General features: G+C 50.4%; 1 protein-coding gene across 2 annotated transcripts in view; it reads left to right on the forward strand.

Moving 5' to 3' along the window:
• MROH7 (maestro heat like repeat family member 7) overlaps positions 1-17,894 on the forward strand; it is a 43,646-nt gene extending 25,752 nt beyond the window's left edge. For both annotated transcript variants that reach the window (XM_065879047.1, XM_065879056.1), the window contains 9 exons: positions 1,430-1,567; positions 3,682-3,796; positions 8,924-9,064; positions 9,836-10,015; positions 10,607-10,762; positions 11,018-11,140; positions 14,883-14,985; positions 17,079-17,141; positions 17,671-17,894. In XM_065879047.1, coding sequence (XP_065735119.1) covers positions 1,430-1,567; positions 3,682-3,796; positions 8,924-9,064; positions 9,836-10,015; positions 10,607-10,762; positions 11,018-11,140; positions 14,883-14,985; positions 17,079-17,141; positions 17,671-17,894 — 1,243 coding nt within the window. The remainder of the gene's footprint in view (positions 1-1,429; positions 1,568-3,681; positions 3,797-8,923; positions 9,065-9,835; positions 10,016-10,606; positions 10,763-11,017; positions 11,141-14,882; positions 14,986-17,078; positions 17,142-17,670) is intronic.
• Positions 17,895-20,107: the final 2,213 nt, after the last annotated feature.

Here is a 20,107-nt window from a genome sequence, read left to right on the forward strand (position 1 = left end):
CTCCCTAGAGATATTATTTGTATTAGATTTGTACCCAAGGCCGAACCATTTTGATTTTTATTTATTAATTGGAACAGGTAATATAGGCACACGGGTAAAAATCTCAAAAGGCATTAAAAGGGAGTCTCTGTTCCTCTCTTTACCCCAGTCATCTGCCCTAAGATGACTAAGAACCCCAGGTTCTTTCTTGCCCTTCAGAGGGGGTTGATGTAGGGCTAAGCCCACGTGTTTTCATTCTCTACTTTTATACCAATGGTAGTGGACCTTACACAGTTATATATTTTTGCTTTTATTGTATACCATATCTCTGAGATCATTACATATAGAGCTGCCTCATTATTTTTAACAGCCGCATAATATCCCTCTGTGTAGATTCCAATATACCATCATTTACTTAACAAGGATCCTCTCGATTTAGGTGCTTCACAGCATTTTGCAATTAGAAACAATGCTGCAGTAAGTGAGGCTGTTTATGTCTTAATACTTACATGTGATTGTATATGTAGGATGAGTTCCTGAAAGTAGAATGGGTGCATCAGAAGGTTTCTGTATTTAAATATTATGGTGGAATAGGAATATGTGGTGGAAAAAGTTCTTGACCAGTGAGTGAAGGGAAAATGAAGGACCTCCTAAAGCACCCAGTTTGCCAAATTGCCTCCCACAGAGGACACCACCGCCAGTAGTATATGACACTATTTATTTCTCCACAGGCTTGCCAGCACATTCTCATCTTTGCCAATCTGAAAGTTGAAAAAAATGGTATTTTGCTGTAATTTTAGTTTGTATTTCTCTTATTATGAATGTGGTTGAGGTTTAAATGCCATTTCTGTTTCCTTTTCTGTCAGCAACCTGTTCTTGTTCTTTGCCTAATTTTATATAGAACTGTTGGGAATTTTTCTTATTGGTTTGTAAGAGCTCTTTATATATTAAGGACATTAACTCTTTGTCATTTGTATTCCAGTTTATCACTTAACCTGCAACAATTTGATGGTCGTTTGCTATTCAGAACTTTAAAATTTTTATGCAGTCCAGTTCCTCAGTCTTTTCCTTTTTGGTTTCTATTGCGTGTTATGCTCAGAAAAGTGTGCTTTGAGGGATAGAGGGCAAGCAGTTGTGTAGCTGGGCTTGAAGTCAGGACACTTTGGGTTTGAGTCCTGGCCTGTAACAGTGCTTTGCACTTTGGGTTAAACCAATTTAACCTCCTGGCAACTTGGTTCCTTGCCAATGAAATGAGGTAAGCAGTTCCTACCCTGACAGGTGTGTTGTAAGGACAAGATAGGATCTCGTCACAGGACGATACCATGTGCTGAGGCTGTGGAGGGAAATTTGTCTGGCAGATGGAACTGACGGTGGGAGAGACTTGGGTGGAGGGAGGTCTGGCCTGTTGAGGGCAGGGTGATATGAGGTCTCAGCCCCCTTGTTTTGGCAGCTGGGTGGTCAAAGTGGTGAAAATCCTTCTGCTGAAGATGGGCTGCTCATATGAGGCTACCTTTCTGGAGGACCAGGGCGGCTGGGAGCTCATGGGGCAGGCGGAGAACCACCACCGTGGAGTGTCCCTGCTGGCCAGGTGAGGCCGGCGACCCCCAGGGTAGGGGTTGGAGGGAGGGGAGAGACCTCAGGGTCTTTGGAAAGGCCTGGGTTTGCATTTCTCTCTGGACAAGACCCTTCCCTCACTCCATCGTCTCTCCTCTGAGACTGGCAGAGTATCATCTACTTCAGTGGGTAGACAATTCAGATGTGAAAGATAGCACACACTCTACAAACTGTCGTTATAGCAGTACCTGGCATTGCAGAGCACTTAGGTTATTTATAAAGCACATTTCTCACCACATTATGAATTTAGTTCCCACGCTAATACAGAAATTATGGTCTAGCCGAGCAGTTTATAGTGTGGCCTTGGAGCAGGTCTACCTGCGTCTGAATCCCAGCTTACCACTTCCCAGCTGTGTGACCCAGGGCAAGTTCGTTTCCTTCTCTGTGTCCCAGTTTTCCCATCAGTAGTATGGAAATAATAACAGGGCCCACCTCCAAGATTTAGGGTGAGGATTAAAGTACTTTGAACAGCCCCTGACTATAGTAAGAGTCCAACACAGGTTAGCTTTTATTATCGTCATGCTGACTGGTGGGGCAGGGATTTTTTTGGGGGTGGTGGTGGCAGGGATTATTAATGCACATTTTGCAGAGGAGGGTGCCAAGGTTCAGAGAGGGACAGTTATATACCAAAGGTCACACAACCAGGAAGTGGCAAGGCTTGGAATTGACCTGCTGACCCAGATCAGGGCTTTTCCCCCCAACCACACACAGCCTCCCATGGGGTCAGGAGAAGGGTGGGGCGGCACCTTGATTTCACTAATGTGGCTCCTGCAGGAAGAGTCTGCTTCTTAGCGCTGCACGCTGAGTGTCCAGGATGGTGCTCTCCCCCGGGGTCTCAGGATACAACCGCATTTATTGAGCACTTACTATGCTCTAGGCACCATGCAAACAGCCATACATTCATGGACTTCGATTTAACCCTCACCATGACCGTTGAAATAGCACTATTATTTTCCCAGTGTTACCCATGAGGAAGCTGAGACCCAGAGAAGTTAAGTGACTTGCCCAAAGTCACACAGCTAGTGGTAGGGCCAGAATTTGAACCCAGGCTGTCTTACTCCAGACTCTACTCTAGGCCGACACACTTTCCTGGACTCATTGATTAATGAAGCATAGTGCAGACTTGAGGGTGCATCAGAATCATCTATGGGACTCGTTAGAACACTGATTGCTGGGCCCCACCTCTAAAGTTTCTGATTCAGTTAGCCTGGGATGGGAGCCTGAGGATGTGCATTTCTAACAAGTTCCCAGGTGATGCTGATACTGCTAGTCCAGGGGCCACACTTTGCGGGTTTTTTTTGTTTGTTTGTTTTGTTTTTTTTTTTTTGCGGTACGTGGGTCTCTCACTGTTGCGGCCTCTCCCGTTGCAGAGCAGAGGCTCCAGACGCGCAGGCTCAGTGGCCATGGCTCACGGGCCCAGCCGCTCCACAGCATGTGGGATCTTCCCGGACCGGGGCACGAACCCACGTCCCCTGCATTGGCAGGTGGACTCTCAACCACTGCGCCACCAGGGCAGCCCAGGGGCTGCACTTTGAAAACCACTGGCTTAGTAGGATGAACGAGGCAGCTGGACTGGGGAGCCCTGGGTTGGGGCTCCAGCTCTGCCATTTTCCAGCTCTATGACCTTGGGCATTTCACACTCAAAGCCTCTGTTTCCTCATCTATGAAGCAGGTTAACAACAGTAACCTACCTCAAAGGGTAATGGTGAGGATCAAATGCAATAACTACTTGAAAGTGTCTGGCTGCTGCCTGGTGCTTAGTGAGTGGGTCCTCACACCCTTTCCTTCCTGTCTCTTCCTGCTGGAGTGGTCCTGTGCACTCAGGGGTCTTAAGCCTGTCTTTCTTACTGATTTGCTCTGTGCTCTCAGGCAAGTCACTTTCCCACTCTGGGCTTCAGTTTTCCCATCTGTAAAATGAAGCAGTTAGATCAAATGGTCTCTGAGATCCTGTCCAGGCGGGAAACCCTGGGGATGCAGGAACACAGGTGACTTGGGCTTTCCCAGAGTTTTGAGTGTTGGGACTAGGCCCCCACCCAGCACATGCCCCTGGGGCTGGAGAGCCTAAGGGCACTGTTCCCCCACCCCCAGGGCCATGGTGCAGTACTCCTGCCAGGAGCTGTGCCGCATCCTCTATCTGCTCATCCCGCTCCTGGAGCGAGGCGACGAGAAGCACAAGATCACCGCCACTGCCTTCTTCGTGGAGGTAGAGACTGGGCACTGGGCGTGGGGCAGGGGTCCCCCCGGGCCTTCCCCTAAGCATAGGCCTCAGTTCCCATTGCTGGTCATTTCTTCTGTGCAATAAGTACTTAACACTTTAGAGTCTTTCCTGAACATGATTTCTTTTGAGTACAAAGGCTTTGTAGCTCTCTCTCCCTTTTCCCTCCCATCTCTCCTCTTCTTTCTACCCCCTCCACCCCATTCCATTCTTCCCAGACTCCCCCTTGCCCCAGGCAACCACCAACATTTGCTGGGCACCTCTGTGTGCCAGGTACCAGATTGGAGACACAAATATGAATTTGACTCTGCCTTGCTCTCAAGGAGTTCTTGGTATGGGAGTGGAGACAGAGTACATCCCAATTATAACACAGGGTACTACAGAGTGACTTGTGCTGTAGTACTGTGCTGATGGGGGCAATTCAGGCTGTGGTGGGAGAACAAAAGTCTTGGATGTGTTGGGTGGGGGAACATCAGGGAGGCCTTCCTGGAGGAAGTGACAACTAAGCTGAGTGAGTGTATGGGGGTACTAGAGTGGGTACTGGGGAGAGATGAGTCAGGAGAAGGTTGGTAGGGTTGACCCCAGAAGGGAAGACTTGCCAATAACAATAGCCAATGTTCATTGAGCACTTACTACCTTCTAGGCACATTCTAAGAGCTTTACACATATCGATCCATTTAATCCTCACAATAATCCCATGATGCATATACTATTCCATCCCCTAGTTTAGAGGAGGAAACCAAGGCACAGATTTAAGTAACTTTCCCAAGGCCACACAGCTCGTCAAGTGGCTGATCCAAGATTCAAAGCCAGACACCTGGGCTCTAAAGTACACTCTCTCTTTCATTTTGTGTGTGTGCTTGTGGTTGTGTATGTGGTAAAAAAATATATATTTCATGAAAGTTACCATTTTAACCATTTTTAAGTGTACAGCTCAGTGGCATTAAGTGCATTCACACTTTTGTGCAACCATCACCAACATCCATCTTCAGAAGATTTTCATTTTCCTTCCCGAACTGAAACTCTGTACCCATTAAGCACTAACTCTCCCTCCCTCGTTTCCTCAGCCCCTGTAACCACCATTCTACTTTCTGTCTCTATGAATTTGCCTATTCTAGGTTTCATATAAGTGGATTCATCAATATTTGTCTGTTTTGCTTATTTCACTTAATATAATGTCTTCAAGGCTCATCCATGTTGTAAAGGAGGTCAGAATTTCATTCTTTTTTAAGTCTGAATAATATTCCATTGTATGTACATACCACATGTTGTTTCTCCATTCATTGGTCGATGGACATTTGGAAAACCCATTCTCTTAACCGCCATCCCATCTTCCTCTTGTGACCTGCTGGCTGCCACACAGTGGGTCTGGGCTATCACCAGGGTCTGTACAGTGGGGCTCAGAGGCTCACTGTCTGCTCAGACAGTGGAAGGTTAAGGAAGGCTTCCTGGAAGAGGTGCCATTTGAGCTGGGCCTTGAGTAAAGATTACCAGGTGGACACAAGGCAGCATGGCAATCCCGGCACTTCTTGCACCTTTCTGCCTCTCCAGTGGACTGTGAGTTTAGGGAGTAGGGACTACATTGTGTTTATGTTGCATCCCTAAACCCAGCCCCAAGAGGGCCCCCAAGAAGTGGGGATAGGATGGATGAGTGAGCACCCAAGTGAACACTTTGCCTGGCTCTGCAGGCACCAGCAGAATATGTCACCTCCAGGAGGACAAGAATGTGTCTTGGAGCCAGGAGTCGGGGTTACAGCCTTAGCTCTGCTGGGTCTACTTCTAATTTCCCCCATGACCCTGGTGAGGAAAGGGAAAGTGCCATTTCTTGAGGGGCTGCCACATGCCAAACACCACGCTGACCTCTTTTATCTGCTACCCCACTCATCAGCACAGCAGCCCTGAAAACCAGGAATTGTGAAGCTCATGTGTCGGCGAGGTAACAGGCAGTTTTCAAGGTCACACAGCTCAAGTTGTCCAGAGAGATTCAGACCAGGTCTGCCCGCCTGGCTCCTCTATCCTGGTCAGCCTCGTGGGAGAGGCGGTCCTCTCTCTGTCTGTTAGTGGCTGCCACAGGTGCTCTTGGGGAGGGGGGTGGAGGTTGGACCTCCCGTGTCCACAAGGTCAGGGACAGTAGGCTTAACCTTTCCCAGCATTCCCCTGGAGCCCTGAGCAGTGGCCCTCCCTCCCTGTGGCAGGGGTCCTCACCCAGCTTCAGTCCTTCTCCTGGTCCCCAGAAGAGGTGGCCCACTCCTGGCCAGAGCCAGGCCCACCATGTTCACAGTGGTGCTTTGATGGCGCTCAGATGTCCCTCCCCGGCTCCCCCAGCCCCCCATGCTGTGACTGTGTGTGTGCTTGCTTCTTCCAATGGCGGGTAAAGTCCTCAAGGGAGCTGTGACCTTCGGCAAGTTGCTGAACCTGTCTGTGCCTTGCTTTCTTATAATACAGGGATAATGAATTGCCCATCTCATAGGTGTTTTTTTTTTTAAGCAAAAATTTTAAATCTTTTATTGTTTCACTCTTATTTTGAAATAATTTTAGATGTAACAGAGGAGCTGTAAAAATAATGAGAAAGTTCCTATATATCCCACAGCCAGCTACCCCCGACGATAACAACTTACATAAAAATAGTACAATAATCAAAACTAAGACATGGGTACAATATTATAAACTACAGACTGCTCAGATTTCACAGTTTTCCACTGATGTCCTTTCTCTGTTCCAGGATCCATTCCAGATCCCACCTTGCACATTAGTTGACTTAATGGGACCTCCTTCATCTCCTCTAATCTTGTCTGTCATGGCCTTGGCCACACTGAAAGACTAACTCTAGGTATTTTGTAGAATGTCCTTCCATTTGGCTTTGTCTCATGTGTTCCCATGATTAGACTGAGGTTACGCATTTAGGAGAAGAACGTGTATAGGTGATGTGACCTCTCAGGGCATCATGTCAGGGGCCCCATGACCTCTATTTTAACTTCTTATTATTGATGATGTTAACTTTCATCAGTTGGTGAAGGCGGTTGGGACTGTGAGGGTAACACTATCCTTTTGTAAGTAAGAAATATATGTGAAATATATTTGAAACTAGGCAACTTAAACTTTTACCCCCTAATTTTAGCATTCATCAATGGATCCTACCTTGAGCCATTATTCCTGTGGTTTTCTAATGGTGATTTTTCTACTTCCTTCATTCAGCCTACAATTATTAGTTGGAATTCTTCTGTACGAGTTGTTCCTTCTACTTTCACGTATTCATTTGGTCATTTTTTTTATAGCAATACAAGACTCGTGGATATTTACTTGATTCTTTGGGTTATAATCCAATACTATCCTTTTTTTTTTTTTTTTTTTTTGCGCTACGCGGGCCTCTCACCGCCGTGGCCTCTCCCGTTGCGGAGCACGGGCTCTGGGCGCACAGGCCCAGCGGCCATGGCCCACGGGCCCAGCCACTCCGAGGCATGTGGGATCTTCCCGGACTGGGGCACGAACCCGTGTCCCCTGCATCGGCAGGCGGACTCTCAACCACTGCGCCACCAGGGAAACCCTTTATTTATTTATTTTTAACATCTGTATTGGAGTATAATTGCTTTACAATGGTGTGTTAGTTTCTGCTTCATAACAAAGTGAATCAGCTATACGTATACATATATCCCCATATCCCCTCCCTCTTGAGCCTCCCTCCCACCCTCCCTATCCCACCCCTCTAGGTGGTCACAAAGCACCGAGCTGATCTCCCTGTGCCATGTGGCTGCTTCCCACTAGCTATCTATTTTACATTTGGTAGTGTATATATGTCCATGCCACTCTCTCACTTTGTCCCAGCTTCTCCATAGTGGCTGTATCAATTTACATTCCCACCAACAGTGCAGGAGGGTTCCCTTTCCTCCATACCCTCTCCAGCATTTATTGTTTGCAGATTTTCTGATGATGCCCATTCTGACCTCTCATAGGGTTTTGATGGGGATTAGGTGAGTTCACATAAAGCACTTAGAACAGTGCCAGCACACTGGTGCAGAGCAGCAGTGCTGTATGATGGGTGGAGGGTGGGTGGTAGGTGGAGCCCCACTTTTCCTGCCTCCCCCACTCCCCACCCCATCAACTGTCCTGCCCGCTCTCTCCAGCTCTCTCTTCTCTTCAAAGACGCAGGGTCTCAATAGTCACAGTGGATGGAGGACAAGGGAACAGATGGGAGAAGTGCTTATGAGGATGACTAGGCAGGAACTGAAGACGGGTTGGGTGCTGGAGGTGGGGGGCAAGGGAGAGGAAGGAGATGAGAGTGATGCCTGGTTTGGGGCTGGGACAATGGGGAGCTGGTTGTGCTAATCCCGCAATTGGGGGCACTGGAGGAGGGCCGTTCTTTTGTGGTGCGCAGGCTCCAGGGCGCGTGGGCTCTGTAGTTTGTGGCACACGGGCTCTCTAGTTGAGGTGTGCAAGCTCAGTATTTGTGGCGCACGGGCTTAGTTGCCCCGTGGCATGTGGGATCTTAGTTCCCTGACCAGGGATCGAACCCACGTCCCCTGCATTGTAAGGCGGATTCTTTACCACTGGACCACCAGGGAAGTCCTGGAGGGCAATTCTAAGGAGGAAAGGAACCATTTCTTGTTGGATGTGAACTCAGGCAACAAGTGTTACCTGAGTACACACTTCACCCCAGAGCTTGTATCAGGTAACAGGCGCCCAAGGAGAAAGGCTCAGTTTGTGTCCTTAAGGAAGCTGCCAGTGGGATAGGATACGGGAGGCAGATGCATAAGCACATGGGGGCACTAAGGTTTCCATGTTCAGGGCTCCCAGGGCCCCAGAGAAGGGGGCAGTCAGCCTAGACGAGGCCTGGGGACACTGTCAAACATGCCTTCAGGGGGGGCTGAGTTTTGGATGGAGCTGTGCGTGGTGAGCTGGGGCTAGAGTGGAGGTGAGAGCCCCGGCAGAAGGGAATTCTGCCCGCACAGAGGGGACAAAACAGCCTGAGTCATTCCGTGAATGATGGGCAGCTTGGTTAGAAGCTGGCTGGTGGTAAGAATGTGGGCTAGAGGGTAGGCAGGTGTGAATGAGGCCCCAGAGGCAAACAGGGCCTGAGGTACCCCTTGAGCCAGGGAGTAATTACCCTTACTTCCTCAGCTCCTCCAGATGGAGGAGGTGCGACGGATCCCTGAGGAATACTCTCTGGGGCGGATGGCAGAAGGCCTGAGCCACCAGGACCCAATCATGAAGGTGCTGTCCATCCGAGGCCTGGTCATCCTGGCCCGAAGGACTGAAAAGGTAAATGGAGGGTAGGGGAGAGCCCACCCAGCTAGACCCCTGACAGGAGGAAGGATGGAGCTTGGCCATCCTTGACTCTCCAATACCGGTGGCTGGAATCAGAGCTCATTTCTGTCTCTGCCTCAGTTATCCCATCTGTAAAATGGGTATCACTTAATAATTCCCTATATACTTTATTCTTTTTTTTTTTTTTTTTTTTTTTTGTGGTACACGGGCTTCTCACCGTTGTAACCTCTCCTGTTGTGGAGCAAAGGCTCCGGACGTGCAGGCTCAGTGGCCATGGCTCACGGGCCCAGCCACTCCGTGGCATGTGGGACCCTCCTGGACCGGGGCACGAACCCGTGTCCCCTGCATCGGCAGGCGGACTGTCAACCACTGCGCCACCAGGGAAGCCCCATTAGTGTTATTAAAAGTGCTGTGTTTTTCTCTACCAGGCACTGTTCTTGCATCTTAGGATTTAGAGGGACAAAGGGACAGGATATAGACTCAGAAAGCTAGCTAACAATGCATGGTATCATCTATATAGTGCCAAGAAGCGGGGAGACAACAAAGGGCCTCAGGTATCCAGGCGAGGAAGGAGTCAGTGAGGCCAAAGAAGGCTTTGGGGACAGCAGGAGCTTGAGTGAGGGCATGCCAGGCAGGTGGGACAATGTAAGCAAAGGCCTGGAGGTGGGACTTGCTTGACCAAGTTCATCTCAGTGAATCAGAGGCTGGGTCTCCCACCTGTTAGCACAGATAGGAGCCCCCATCCCAAATGCTCCTTCTCCACAGACCACCAAGGTGCAGGCCCTCCTGCCCTCCATGGTGAAGGGTCTGAAGAGTGTGGATGGGCTGCTGGTGGTGGAGGCGGTCCACAACATCAAGATCATATTCAAGGGGCAGGACCGGAAGCTGATGGACAGCTCGGTCTATGTGGAGATGCTGCAGATCCTGCTGCCACACTTCAGTGACGTAAGGAATCCCATGGGGGTGGGAGGATGGGGTGGGGTGGCACCCGGAGGGCAGTTCTTTACTGCTCTGGGAGTTGCAGTAGCTCCCACAGCCTGTTGGGACCTGTGCGAGGCCGAGTCAGCCCAGGGGAAGGGGCACTAGTCCCGACTGGTCCTGGTCTCTTTGTAACTGGTTTGCACAGAGAACGTTCCTTTTCTAATTAGTTCTCACAGAGGGAGGTCTTTTTGCGTCATCAAGTTTCCCCAGAGACTTGCCTCAGTGTGATTGGTCCACCTAGAGGGGTCAGTGTTTTATGATTGGTCGCAGCAGAGGGGGGCGTTTTCCCACTTGGCACGAAGGCACATTTTAGGCTAGTGGGGGCCCTGGCTGGGAAGAGTGGGCAGAGCTCCAGACCTAGGCTTTGCTGAGGGAGACGCCAGCCCCAGATCGGCCCACCAGGTGGCCTTCACTGTTTTCTGTCTCTGTGTGACTTGCGCCTGGAGGGGCCCTCAGAATGAGTGGAAGGAAGGCCATGTGCCTCCATGTGGGGCACAGAGGCCCAGGCAGCCTCCTGGAAGACGGAGCATGCCTGAGCCTCTGGATCTGCCCCAGTCACGAGAGGACGTGCGCTCCTCCTGCATCAACCTGTACGGCAAGGTGGTCCAGAAGCTGCGGTCGCCCCGCACCCCAGCCATGGAGGAGCAGATGATCAGCACCTTGGTGCCCCTGCTGCTGACCATGCAAGAGAGCAATGCCAGGGTGAGCCAGGTGAGTGTGCATGGCCCTGAACCCAACCTAGAATCACAGGTGGTCCATCACCGGACAGTTTATTTATGTCTGGCCGAATCTGTTTACCAAAGGTACCCATGTCAGTATTTCTCTTCAAAACAGCCAACTTCACTTGCATGTTTCAAATAGGAATTGCTTTTCCAAAATCCAGTTTCATACAGTTTTTTGGGGGGAACACGTTCCGGCTGTCCTGGAATTCCACAGCTCTGGTGTTCTCTTCCTGTTGGCCCCCAGAAATGTGTGAAGACCCTGTTCCACTGTTCTTGCTTCATGGCTTGGGAATTGCCAAAAAGAGCTTACAGTCGGAAGCCCTGGGACAACCAGCAGCAGATGGTGGCCAAAATTTGCAAGTACCTTGTGAGTGCTTCCAAGACTACAGTGGGTCCCTATGAGTGTGTTGGAGGTGGCAGGTTCTTTCCTTGCCTCTTTTTTCTTTTTACCTGAGCATCCTTACTGACAATTCCATGACCACCTACAAGTCGTTGGCTCCTGGAAGTTCATCTTTGTCTCTCACTCCTCTCTCCACTTCTGGTGTTCCCTCTCCATGGCTTACCGACATCTCCCCCAATGAACCGCACACACCTTAAGCTCAGCATCTCTTCTGAACTTATGCCTATCCCATGTCAGTTCTGCTCTGTTCCTCTAGATCCCCAAAAGCTGAAACCTAAAACTAACTGAGGCTTATTCCTCTCCCTCACCTTCACCTTTGATCAATCTTAAATATCCTTAATACCTCTGAGTCTATCTTTCCCTCCCCCCTCCCCACTATCATTACCCTTAGCTCAGGTCATGGATGTCTCTCAGCAGGGCCATTGGTCCAGCCATCCAGTGGGTCCCCAAGCCTTGAATCTCATTCCCTCCAGTCCACTCCCCATTCAGGCCACCAAAATGGTGTGGTTAAAACACAGTCTGTCTATATTATATCCCTGCTTGAAGGGCTCCATTGGCTCCCTTTTCTACAACAGTAATTCCCAGTGTGTATTCTTTGCAACACCAGTCCTACAAGATATGCCCCACAGGGGAGAAAAGAAGTTCCAAGACAAATAAGTTTGGGAAATACTGCATCGTCATCTTCCTCTTGGGGATTTGCAGTGCCATCGGTACATTAAAGCTCTGAGATGTTCTGTGCTGAGGAAATGTTTCATGGTTAATTCATGGTTTCCCAAAGTTATTTAACCACAGAACTCCCTTTCGAGATAACACCTGAGAACATCCTGCAGTAGGAGAGAGCCATATATACAGTGAACTCCTGCACTGCAGGATGCAGCCCGGTTCCTCCACATACAATTTGGGAAGCTTTGCCATCTAGTCCCATCTACCTTCCCTGTTGTTATGGGCCGCGTCCCCCAGGATGCAGACTCTGAGGCAGAGATTGGCATGCAGGAGGTTTATTAGGGAGTGCCCTTGGGATCAGTCCCTGTGGAAGGAAGGGCAGAGAGCAGGAGTGGCAGAGGGAAGAGTCAAGCTGCAGTGTAGTTTCAGGGGAAGTCTCAGCCAACACTATGCTGAGATTCCTCACACTGGAACTAGGGGTCAGGTTTCCACATAGACTGAGCCGTCTGTCAGTTTCCGGTTCTGTCCCTTGAAGAAGGTCTTGAGGTTGTGGATTGCCTTGTCATTGGATGCCAGCCCACTTGGGAAGAGACATGACTTTGGGCCAGCAGTTCTCTTCCGCCAAAGCAATCTGTACCTGGGGGAATAAATCCTTTACACCCTAAGGGAGATCTGGCTGGGGCCTACAGCATCCCCATTCTCCCACCAACCTAACAAAAATATACAAAGTAACAGATTGTTACTTTGCAACCATAACCGTTATCAACAATGCTCAAAACCTCTGCAATCCAGTGCCTAATATTTTACCTCATTTTACAGCGGGAAAAAGGCCTGGAGGAAGTGTTTGACCAGGGTCGCTAATTCAAATACTTACCATGATCTGTGACTGCGCAGATTATGATTATAAGTGATGTGGAGGTGGCAGGGCTGTGACAACCTGGAGCGCCCAGGCTCTGTTTTTTGGGTTTTTTTTAAGCATTGGTTTTATTTTTTTTCCTTTTTTAAAAAAATATTTATTTATTTAGACTGTGCCAGGTCTTAGTTGCGGCACGCAAAGTGTTAGTTGCAGCATGCGAAATCTTCGTTGTGGTATGCAGGATCTTTTAGTTGCGGCATGCGGGCTCATAGTTGTGGTATGCGGGCTTCTTAGTTGCGGCATGCAAACTCTTAGTTGTGGCATGCATGCGGAATCTAGTTCCCCAACCAGGGATCGAACCAGGGCCCCCTGCATTGGGAGTGCAGAGTCTTACCCACTGGACCACCAGGGAAGTCCCCCCAGGCTCTGTTGAAAGCACAAGTGGAGAGCTCCAGTTCACCATGCAGCCCACTCTCACCAGGGCCTTCAGTTTCACAAGAAAATCTAGATTTTTATAAGATATTAATTAACAATCAATTTAGCTTATTTAAAACACTGTGCTGGCCGCTGCCCTGCCAGGCACTTGTGGCCTGTGGGCTGCCAGCTTGTGACCTCTGCATTAAACCCTTCCGGATTCTCAGTCTCTTCTTTGCTCTCCAGGCATCAGCAGCTCTGCTCATATGAAGGTCAACCTCTAGCCTTAGCTTTAAGAAGGGGTCCGTAACCTAGTCATTCATTCATCCAACACTTTCTGGGCACCTGTGCCATGCCAAGCTCTGTCCAGGGTACTGAGGACTCTGAGCTGAGTGAGCTGGCCCCTTCTTTTGGGGGAACACCAGATTCAGTGGGGGAGATAGGTATAAATAATTATAGGCCAATGTCATAGATGCCATGACAAAGGCTGTGCAACATGCTATGGAAATGTCAAGAGTGGTGGGATCAGCTTTGCCTGAGGCTTGTGGAAAGCTTTGGGGAGGAGCTGAGCACCAAAGAATGAGAGGGAACTCATCAGGAAGGAAAGAGGGAAAGGCACTCCAGTCAGGAGCAATGGCTTGTACCAGGTACAGATCTGGGGAGAGCTGGGCCATGACTGGGACCGGAGCATGGTGTGCATGGAGGTGGTGATGGAAGTCGACACTGATTTGCCCACCAGGCCCAGGAGTTTACTCCCTGACATGCAGATTGTCAACAGGAGGGTGATCAGATAAGATTTCTCTTCATCTCCCTCAACAGTCTCTTAGCAGATTGCCTGCCCCCTAGTTTCTACTTGATCACACCCAACCTGAACATCACTGTCAGACTATTTTGCCCAAAACATTGTTTTGTCACTGCCCTATTAAGAATGAGTGCTGGCTTCGTATTTTCTAATGCATAAGGAAGCCCTATTCCTATCTGGATTTTAAGGACTTTTAAGACCCTCCTAAGTCTCTAGTTTATTCCCCACTGCTCTGTAACTTGAATCCTTTACCTTGGTCAAACCTGTCTCCTTAGTCATGTCCCTCGCATGCCATGTCCATTCTCAGCTCTGGCTGGACTTGCATTTATTTTATTTTTTAAAATATATATATTTATTTATTTTGAATTTATTTTTGGCTGTGTTGGGTCTTCATTGCTGTGTGCGGGCTTTCTCTAGTTGCGGCGAGCGGGGGCTACTCTTCATTGCGGTGTGCGGGCTTCTCTTTGTGGTGGCTTCTCTTGCTGCGGAGCATGGGCTCTAGGCACACGGGCTTTAGTAGTTGTGGCACGTGGGCTCAGTAGTTGTGGCTCGAGGGCTCTAGAGCACAGGCTCAGTAGTTGTGGTGCATGGGCTTAGTTGCTCTGCAGCATGTGGGATCTTCCCAGACCAGGGCTTGAACCCATGTCCCCTGCATTGGCAGGCAGATTCTTAACCACTGTGCCACCAGGGAAGTCCCTGGACTTGCATTTTAGAACTTACCTTCCGGCTGTAGCAGGTGGGTGGATTGGAAGAAGAGACAACCAAGGCAGGAGGACCAGTGATATGACTGTTGCAATCAGCTAAGAGAACATGAGGCCTGGCCTCTGGGAGAGTCCAGAATGGGTAGCAGAGATGTTTAGGAGGCAAGGAGCCAGGACCCGACTGCCTGACATGGTCCCCGTTCCTAGCTTTGGGAGGGGTGGATGGGTAGTCCCTCTGAGGGCCCAGCACTCTCAGGTCTCTCTTTGTCCCAGGTGGACACTCATCGAGACAGTGCCTTCACGTTCCTCAGCCAGAGCCTGGAGTACACCAAGAGTTCCAGGGCCTCCCTCCGGAAGTCCTCGGTCATGTTCATAGGTAACCTGCCCTAGCAGAACTAGTCCTACTGCTTCCTCCCCTTGGAAGGAAGCTGCGGCCCTTCTGGCACTGGGTGGATGCCTCCCCTTGGGTGCAAGCCTTGGCCAGCAGACGGCCTTGGTATAAATTAGAAAGGTGTCCCCTCCTCTGAGATCACTGCTTGGGAAGTGAGCCAAGGTCAGAACCTTGGCATCTGTACGCAGAAGTGCTGCGTCCCCCCTGAGTACGGTGGGGTCCAGGCCCAGCAGGAGCTTGCTGTTGACCTCGGCAGGAGGCGCCAAGCTGCACAGTGGAAAAGTGAGCTAGGATCTCATCTCCATGATCCCCTTTCTGTGTGACCCCAACTGAGTCATTTACTCCCACTGAGGCTCCTCTGTAAGATCTGTAAGATCATCGGTAAGATGGGGATCAACTCCTACTTCACGGACCGGATGAGAATATTTTCTGCGTGTGTGAACACTGGCAGATAAAGGTGCTCCCTCAGTGTTAGTCACCTTCATCCACAGTCTTCTTTCCACAGTCCCGACCTCTGCCTTTCTGGGGGAAAAACCATAGATTCCCCTCACTCAGGGTCCCCCCATAAGACCCTTCTGATGGCATGCTTTCTTCTCTCAGCTACCCCCCTCCCCTCCGCTCCCTGAAATATCCACACACCCTTCAAGGATCAGGAGACCCTACTGCAGAGAGGCTTGGAGAGGATGATGTTCCCAGCCCTCCACCTTGTAAAGCGATGTTTCTTTTAGTACCTTCGCCCAATTCACTTGCAGTTTTTCATCCATCCTGTCGTCCATGCATGCATTCATTGACTTATGCCGCAAACATTGATTGATCCTCTTCTCTGTCTCAGGCACTGCGCTTAGCCTAGAGAAACACAGAACTTTTCAGGAGGTGATGCTGATGTTTGGGGGTGGGGAGGTGTAGGGGTGGCTCTTAACGTGATCAGCTCCGGGACATATGAGTGATGCCCAGGACAGGGGGCAGGGCGGGCAATCCCTCAGGCTGTGGGGACCGGCTCAGGGACATCTTCTCACACAGAGTGACATTATTTCTTAAATTTTGACTTCTCTAAAATCTCACTCCAAATTAATCACTTCTAAAAATGTTGGTGTTTAACACCCTGGGAGTCTTCTCTGTGTCAGGGCCTGTGCTGGGAAAAGAAAGCTGGGTAGCACCTGCATCTGCCCGCAAACAGCTCCTAGCGTGGTGTTTTGATTCCTAACCTCTTGCGGGTTCATGGATCTTTTGTGAGACCCTGAAGAAAGTTATGAGCACTTTCCCAAGGAAAAATGCATATAAGCATACACTCAGAGACCATCCTTTCTACTCCCCCGTCCCCAGTGGATCTAAGCTGAAGAAACCCCTGTGTGGTGGGAGATGTTCACGAATCACAAGTAAAATACAACACAGTTATACAAGTAGAGAGAAACTCAGAGAGTCTAGGAACCCAGAGAGGCGTTTAACTAGCTTGGGGGCAGGGTCAGGAAAAATTTCCTGGAGGAGCGACTGTGTTAAACTGAATATTCAAGGACAAATAGGAATTAGCCAGGCACAGAAATGTGGGAAGGGCCTCTTGAGAGGTCCGGCTCATTCACGGATCCACAGGTACTTTAGGAGCTGGGCATGCAGGCTGGGAGCAGGGTAGGGCTGAGCAGTGTGGCCGAGGAGCTGAGTCTCAGCCCCTCCCGGGGCCCCACCAACCACCTGCCCGGAAGGTATGCGAGGCACTTGGTACTCTCTTCCTTACTGTGGCTCAAACTCCCTGGAGGACGGGGTGCTGAGGCAGCACCTCCCTGAGTCTAAGGACACTAAGGACCAGCCTGGGGAAGAGACCACCTAGGGCCACCTCTCAGAGTTCAGCTGCCGCCCAGCTCCTGCTCCTGTCCTGGTGCCACCCCTGCCTGCTGGACCTGCCACCTCTCCTAGGAACCTGTGTCGTAGGGAATCTGTCCCAGGTCAAGACAAAGTTCTCTTTTTGTGTCCTTACTTGTGGGGCTGGAAGAGGGTAGGGGAGAGCTTTTCTGAGGGGGTCTGGTCCAAAAGGTGGGGGTCGGAGTCAGGAGGTGGAGGCACTCACCTCTCAGATTATGCTCAAGGGTCCCTGGTCCCCTGCATGGAAAGCATCATGACGGAAGATCATCTGAATGAAGTTAAAGCTGGTAAGTCCTGCCCTGCGTTGCTGAGATTTCAGGGGCCAGTGAGGGAACGAGTAGGCTCACAGTGGGTAAGGGAAAGGGAAGGGTTGTGTCCAAGGCCAGGGTTTTAGCTCAGTCCAACTGTGCTGGTATTGACCCAGGCAAGTACATGTTAAGTACTGTGGAGTCACCAAGACACAGACACACAACCCCACCCTAGGGGAGCCTATGGTCCAGGAAACGAGGCTCAGAAAATAAGACCAAAAACCATTTAGTGTAGAGCAAGTAGTTTCAGACTCTAAGGGAGCACGTAAATTTTGTAACTGGGGAAGCTGATGGGAGCATGAAGGTAGGCTGGGGTCGTCCAAGAAGGCTTCCCGAGAACGCACGTTTTGATTCAGGCTTCAAAAGGCATGAACAATTTGCAGAGCTGGGAGATGAGGGTATGCTGAGCAGAGTGCTAAAGCCAAGGCATGAAGGGAGAAGGCTGAGGTGTGAGTCTCATGGATGGACCTGGTCTTAACAAGCGACTTCTCTCCTCCCCATAACTCAGCTCTGGAAAACTTGAGACACGACCCAGAAGCATCAGTGTGCATCTACGCGGCTCAGGCCCAGGACAGCATCCTGGCCAGCTGCTGGCGGGACTCTTGGCCACTGCTACATGGGGACTCTCGGGCGTGTGACCTGGCTACCATGCACCGCTGGGGCCCTAGCTGTGAGAACCTGCCCACTTCCCACCAGCGGCGCTCCTGGATCATGCAGGCGCTGGTTCCTTGAAGATGTCCTTGAAGCAGTGATGTCCCTGAGCCCCCAGCCCTCCTCGGAGGTGGCCATTGGCCCCAGCCATGCTCACTATAAATGCCACGTGTTTTGCCTCTCCCTCACGAATGTTTCCTATGAGATGAGCATGGCCTTAATCATTGAGTCAGTCAACATTTACAGATGGACATAGTCTGTCCTGTCCACATATTATAAGTGGGGAGGCTGAGGCTCAGAGAGGTGGTATGGCTTGCTCAAGGCCACACAGTAAGTCTGCTAGATGTCTCAGGTTCCCCTCCCTCGCAGGGAGAGAATAAGAACAAAAGGAGATGATGATTTGGGTAGCCTTTGGAGGAGGAAAGAGAACCCCCTCCACCCCATGATATCATGCATATCCCAGAATCCTGATCTCTGAGTCTCACCCTCAGTCTTTGCCCAGCAAAGTCTTTGCCCAGCAATTAGCCACCACTCAGTAAATATTGCAATTCGGGCAATATTTACTGAGCACCTAACCTGGGCCAGGCCTGCTCTGGGTGCCAGAGATACAGATGTGAATGAGTCCCAGCCCCAGGCCCTGGGCAGTTCATAGTCTGATGCAGTGGTTCTCAACTGGGGGTGATTTTGGCCAGGTCTGACGACATTTTTGGTTGTTACAACTTGGGGTGGGAACATTATTGTCATTAGCGGGTAGAGGCCAGGGATGCTGCGAAACATCCTACAGTGAACAGGGCAGCCCTACAGCAAAGACTCGTCCATCTCAAATTGTCAGAAGTGCTCAGGTTGAGAAACTTTGGCCTAGTGGAAGTATCAGAGACATATAAAGACACGAACAGCCCAGCAGGTCAATGCTGTGCTGAGCGGCAGCATAGGGGCTGTGAAGTCCAGAGGACGTACATCAGCCAGCTGGGGGTCAGAGTGTCAGGGAAGGCTTCCCAGAGAAGAGACGTCCCCTCCAGGGGGGTCGGAAAGATGACCATACGACAGGCGTGTATGGAGAAGAGCAGGGCACATGGGACCAAGAACCAACCAACTACAGATACACAGGTGCCCTGGAGCCCAGAGCGGGAAGGAAGAGGAGGACAAGAGCTGGGTCAGTATGGCCTTGGAGGCTGTGTTAAGGAGGAAGACTTCAGAGTCTGGGAAGGCATGGTGGGAAGGGGAGAGGCAAGCAGTGAGGAGATGTGGGCAGGTGTCTGCTTTGGAAAGCTCCCTCCTCGTGTGCATACAGGCACTGCTGATAGGAGGGCAGATGGTAACCATTCTGGACAGGAATCTGTCACTCTTCAGTCATATTAGGTTTATGCATGCCCGTAACTCAGCAATTCCACTCGTGGGCACACGTGTCAGGGAAATATTCCCATAGGTCCATAAGGGGAGACGTATGAGGAAGTCTTAGTGTTATCTGTGGTTCAAGGCAGAGGAGGCAGCCTGAGGACCCATCTTCGGGAAGTGAATGGGCACTCTGGAGTCCCACGCAGCAGTTAGGGGCAGTAGGGGTACATGTAGCACCATGGATGGGACCTAAAACCTAGTGCCGAGGGAAAAAAAACTATATAAAACATATGCACAAAAGAAGTTGCATCTTGCAAGGACACTTACAAACTGAAAATGTCCATTAAAACACATTAGAGTGATAGGAGTGGGAAAGGAGGAGGGTTCTGGAGCATAAAAGGGAATAAATCAGAAAACAGAGAGGAAGAAAGCTCATGCAGGAATGGAGGGAAAGTGCTGGGTCGGGGGAGTGGACAAGAGCACAGACAGGGAGACCCGGCTAGAGGCTTTCGGGGCCTGGCAGGGGCCTGAGCTGCAGTGCAGGATCGAGAGGGTGACTGGACCTGTGGGGAGATTGAGGAAGGACAATTTTCAGAATCTGGTGGATGACAGGAGGGAGAGCAAGACGTCAGGATGGTGCCCAGGTTTCTGGGTGGATGACTAGGCCAATGGTGTCCCCCACTGAGCGTCCCTCAGGACCAGGAGCAGGTTGGGGGAGGGGTGAGTTCAGTCTGGACATGGTGAACTTGAGGGGCTTGTCTGCCATGCTAGTGGAGACCGCCCCCAGGTGCTGGCTGCATGCGGGAGGGATCTGAGATGGAAACAGATTTGGGATTCATCTGTGCACAGGTGTGAGCTGAGATTCCCTGGGTGAGTGTGCAGAGCAGGAAGAGACGTAAGCCTGAGGGGCACCTACATTTAAGCTCCTGCTGGGGATGAGGAACCCACGAAGTTGACCA

This window comes from Phocoena phocoena, chromosome 1 (assembly GCF_963924675.1).
Source record: "Phocoena phocoena chromosome 1, mPhoPho1.1, whole genome shotgun sequence".
NCBI classification, from domain to species: domain Eukaryota; kingdom Metazoa; phylum Chordata; class Mammalia; order Artiodactyla; family Phocoenidae; genus Phocoena; species Phocoena phocoena.